The following is a 5,408-nucleotide window of genomic DNA, read 5'->3' as shown; positions in this document are numbered from 1 at the left end:
GATTGCTACACTTTATCAAAACAAAAATTTATTCAAGGCAGAGACTCTTATGGCTTTAAATAAAACAAATTGAAATAGAGAATGTCTGAGTGAAATACCATATTTTAAATAATGTTTAAGTTTCTATTGCAGAGTAGGATGATAAAAGTTGAAATCTATAATTATTTACCTTAAAATGATACTAATTGGTCCCTAATTGTTCCCATTGACAATGTACTTTGCCTTACAGAAGCTTTCCAATTTTATGAGGTCCCATTTATGAATTCTTCATCTTAGATTCTGAGCCATAAGTGTTCTGTTTAGGAAATTCTCTCCTGTGCCACTAAGTTCCAGGCTCTTTCCCACTTTCTCTTCTATTGGAACAAATGAGCAACTTATAGATTGGGAAAAAATCTGCACTATCCCCACATCTGATAGAGGGCTAATATCCAAAATATATAAAGTAGTCAAGAAGCTAACCACGAAAAAAAATCTAAAATGGGGCATATAACTAAACAGAGAATTCACAACAGAGTATTCTCAAAGGGCTGAGAAGCACCTAAAATTTTTTTGAAGTCCTTAGTGATCAGGGAAATGCAAGTTAAAATGACCCTGATATTCCACCTTATACAAATCAGAATGGCTAAGATCAAAACATCAGGGGACAACATATGAGGAGAGGATGTGGAGAGAGAGGAACACTCTTCCAATACTAGTGGGATTGCCAACTGGTAAAACCCCTCTGGAAATCAATCTGGAGATTCCTCAAAATATTGGAAATAGAAAAACCAGCTACGCTACTCTTGGGTCTATACCAAAAAGATGCCCCACCATGCCACAGGGGCACATGTTCCATTATGTTCATAGTGGTCTTGTTTGCGATAGACAGAAGCTGGAAACAACCCATGTGTACTGCAATTAAAGAATGGATACAGAAAATGAGGCTCATTTACACAATGGAATACTACTCAGCTATTAAGAACTTTTTCCCACTTAAATCCATTGACTATCCTTTTAGTAATATATATTAATTAGTATATTAATTTAGTAATATATATATATATGTGTGTGTGTGTGTGTGTGTGATTCATGTTTCTTAATGTATTTGCTTTTCTAGATTTGTATACATATTGAAATTAATAAATTTGTAAGTTTTTACTTGGTTCTGATTGTATGGCATATATAACATATATGATAAATTATGATAAGAAATCATTATCATTACAGAAAAACAAATAACTGATAAATCACATAATATATTTAGAGATTTTTTTTTGGTTAATATGATATATAGAAGACAACAACAAAACAGACATTTTTACTCACCAGGAATTCTGTCTCTATGAAACACATGAGTAGTTCAAGTCCCATCAATTTAAAAATATCAGGGAAGTCTTGATTCCTTAGTAATGAGCTTTCGTAAGGCTTCTTTCATGTCTTTATTCCTTAAGCTATAGATAAAAGGGTTCAACATTTGAGGGAGCACTGTGTACATAATATATGACACTGCAGTTGTCTGAGGGAAAACAGTAATTGAAGAGCTAATATAAACTCCAACTCCTGCACCATAAAATAAAGAGACAACTGAAAGGTGAGACCCACAAGTAGAAAAGGCTTTGTACTTTCCTCTAAGGGAAGATATTTTCAAAATAGAAGAGACAATTCGAGTATAAGAAAAAAATATTCCAAAGATTGGAATTCCACCAAATATAAATATTGCAAGATATATGAGGATATAATTGATGAGAGTATCAGAACAGGAGAGCTTGATGACTTGAGCAAGTTCACAGAAGAACAGAGGAAGTTCATTATTTGTGCAAAATGATAGTCGCAATACCATCAGACACTGGAATAAGCTGTTCACAATACTAAGGATCAGGGACAGTAGAATTAACAGATCACAGAAGTGGGGATTCATAATTATTGTGTAATTCAGGGGATGACAAATAGCTGCATAGCGGTCATATGCCATTGCAGCAAGGACACAGCTTTCTACCAAAGCAAAATTCAGAACAAAGCAAGCCTGAATGAGGCAACCTGTATAACTGATGCTCTGGTCCTGTGTGTGGATGTTCTTCAGCATATTTGGAATGGTAGTTGTGCTTAGGCAGATATCAGCAAATGAAAGATTGGAGAGAAAGTGATACATCGGTGTTTGTAGATGGGAGTCAGAGCTGACAGCAATGATGATGAGCAAATTTCCCAGAATTGTAACCAGATATATAAACAGGAAGAGGCCAAATATGAGGGGCTCCATTGTAGGATCATTGGTTAGCTCAATCAGATAAAAGTAATATGCACCTGTTTGGTTTCCAGGTTCCATGTTGCTTACCAACCTAATAGAAACAGAAAGTAAAATCAAATGTAGGGTCACCATGCTTCAGCATCACTTGGGGACATCTTAGTGATAAAAGTTTTACTCTAAATTCATATATATATATATATATATATATATATATATATATATATATGGAATTTTTTGTACAATTACACACATGTGGATTTCAGAACAGAAATTTTAAGAGTTGGTCATCTCCTTTTGAAACTTGAATCCTGAGGCCAGAACTCCAGGTGTCAGCCTTGGCAGCAAGAATCTTTCCCTGATAAGTAATTTTGCAAGCACAAAATATTTTCTTTTGTAAAACTGTATACTTAACGAAGATTTTCCTTTTCTGCAAGGTAAAATAATGTAGAGCAAATATTTTCATGTACAAACTTCTCCATCACTTCATCTTTCTTTTATTGCTCTTTGATAAAGACCAATTTAAATAACGTTAAAAACATTTTCATTCAGGAAAGTACTTTCTACTTTCAATAATGGAAAATTTATATTCTCTGAAAGAGTAAATCCCCTTCATTCTATTAGGGACAGCACTTATATGACAATGACATAATTAAAATAATACCATTTTCCATCTATAAGAATCTGACAGCATAATCTTTAGTAAACAGAGTTTGTAAACATATGAAACAATCCAAAAATGTCATATTTATTGTTATTAGGCAGTTAAATGTGATGCACTGATAATTTCTGTGTTTTGTTTACAAAACAATCTCTAATTTAAAAGGGAAATAACAACAAAATGACAACATTTTTTGAAATGTATCTTTTACCTTCAAACAAATATCAATAATAATAGATTTATTTACTGTTTTCATAAATAATCCACCATAGTTGGCATTTCTCCCTTAATGTGTGCTATTTACCTACCCCTGTATTTTATTTCATACCTATAGCCATCTTTCTGCTTTTAATGTCTCATTTGTTCTATTATCCTTTCATCCTTCACCATAACCTCTATTTCATGTTGTCTTTTTTCTATTTTTATGAGCTGTCCCTGTCTTAAATGTGTATGTACATATGCACACACATATATATGTATATGTGCATGTGTATATGTATATGATGTATACTTATACATATAAGTATATATATGTATGTATACATGTATTTAAATGATAGATATGAGAGACTTTATTTCACTGATTTAGATGCCCTTATCTTTATGAGATAGAATTTTGATGTGTGCCCAGTATAGCTTGTACTCACCTTCTTGTCCAGGTTACTACTATTCCTTTCCATCGTGAATGCCTCCACAATGAACATAATACAAGACATTCTGTGGATATTATACAAAGACCTTTAGCTATATACCCTGGTTCTATGCAGATGGATTGGTTTTACATGGTAGTACCATTTTTAATTTTTGTGAAAAACCTGCATACTGTTTTCCATATTAAGTGTTCTAGCTTAACTCCCACTATCAAAGAAAAAGGGCTTCTCTTTCTTTTTATCCTTATTGACATTTTGTCAGTGAAACACATTTTCAAACTTCAACTCATACATTTATTCTGGTAAGCATTGGGAATAAAATGAAAAGGAGGTTTAGCTTTTCTATCACTAAAAAAATACATAGCACAGGAAATGAGAAATATTGAGAATAAAATAATGTGGTATTTAAGAAGTGTTCTCCAAAACTGTTTTCCACTTAGATGTGGAAAGTTATATCTAATTGAACGTTCTTACATTTTCTACCACCCTATCTACAGAAGATAAACCTTAGATACGTATGAGTATGAGCAAAATATGTTAAGTTCAGAATACATAGGCTATTTTTTATGTAGCACATATAAAACACTCAGGATCTTACCACTCATGTCCCTGTAGTCAAACAGTATATTCATTCTTGTAATATAGAAGTAGCTAATCAATTAGATTTTAATTGGTATAATTGGGAACTGAGAAAACCATTATGAAACAGACTGCAGCATACAACTTTTCAAACAATCAGATGTGGGTACTGTTTGTACACTGGCAAATAGCTTATTGAATGTACTAGTCATTTTCCCATTCATTCACATTAAACTATTCACACTGAATATGAAGAAATATTTGCTTATTGAGCTTCACCATATCTTGATAAACACCGTAAGAATATTTCATTACTAGAAGTAAATAGCATGAAAGTACTCAGCAGCACCCAACATATAAGACCACTATTCTGTCTTTGTTGTCTGAGTTTCTGATTTTCTTGTATCAATTCTCACACAAAGATTCATAACCTCATTTTGAAAGGATAATATGTGATAGAAATTGAAAAACTTAGAACAGATAACTTATGTAGATTGAAAATTATAAAAAATCGAAGGAGTGACTATATGTTAAAATACCTTTTGGGAGGCTCTTCATTTGAATACTAAGACTGGAAAATAAATGAAATAAATATTATGTAGGTCCGTTTGTATGAAACCATATAGGAAATAAAATGAATGGTATCATGAGTGATTTACATAGTTATATCTTACCTAAACAAAACATTACTGAGGACTTAATTTGATCAGAAGTAGCTACAAAATCTTACCTTTATAGTGAAAGTAGAAAATATGCAAGTTTGGAGAAACAAAGGAAAGTCACCAGTGTTCTTCCCTGAATTGAACAGACCTATTGACTGAATGGGCTCTTGATTCTACTGTTTCTGTCTCCCCAAGGTCTTAATATCCAAAATTGTTCATTAGAGTAACTCTTACAATACATTTCTCATCTCCTGAGTGCCTATCCTTAAAGGGAGAGAGAGAGAGAGAGAGAGAGAGAGAGAGAGAGAGAGAGAGAGAGAGAGAGTAGAAATGATTTCATCATCACTGATGTTATGATTTCATTGAGAGATTTTAATCACTGAGTTTTTTTTTATCCATGTGTACATTTATTTATATTTTTTAGGAGATAATTATGTCATTTGTCCCACACTATTTATGACTCTAATCTTTTTATATACCTCCAAAACTCTCTTTTAAACTAATGACCTGTTTTTATTAATTGATATATATGAACACATGCATATTTCTAAATACAATATACTCAGTCTATATAATACTATACTGTATGCATATTTTCAAGACTGATCAATTGGTATTAAATACCAATTGATTTC

The 5,408-nt window shown here is 32.3% G+C and overlaps 1 protein-coding gene across 1 annotated transcript; it reads right to left on the bottom strand.

The window, feature by feature from the left end:
* Window positions 1-1,363: 1,363 nt before the first annotated feature.
* LOC110315021 (olfactory receptor 7G2-like) lies at window positions 1,364-2,308 on the bottom strand. The gene has a single exon (XM_021189194.1). It carries the CDS (start codon window positions 2,300-2,302, stop codon window positions 1,364-1,366), a length of 939 nt encoding a protein of 312 aa, XP_021044853.1. The 5' UTR covers window positions 2,303-2,308.
* Window positions 2,309-5,408: the final 3,100 nt, after the last annotated feature.

Source organism: Mus pahari, unplaced genomic scaffold (assembly GCF_900095145.1).
Source record: "Mus pahari unplaced genomic scaffold, PAHARI_EIJ_v1.1 scaffold_5406_1, whole genome shotgun sequence".
Lineage (NCBI taxonomy): Eukaryota > Metazoa > Chordata > Mammalia > Rodentia > Muridae > Mus > Mus pahari.
Note: the sequence above shows the minus strand (reverse complement) of the source record. Positions and strands in the feature narration are given on the sequence as shown.

What these genes read in the sequence shown, in the direction of transcription:
- LOC110315021 (XM_021189194.1), bottom strand. Translation starts at nt 2,302, where the DNA reads ATGGAACCTGGAAACCAAACAGGTGCATATTACTTTTATCTGATTGAG.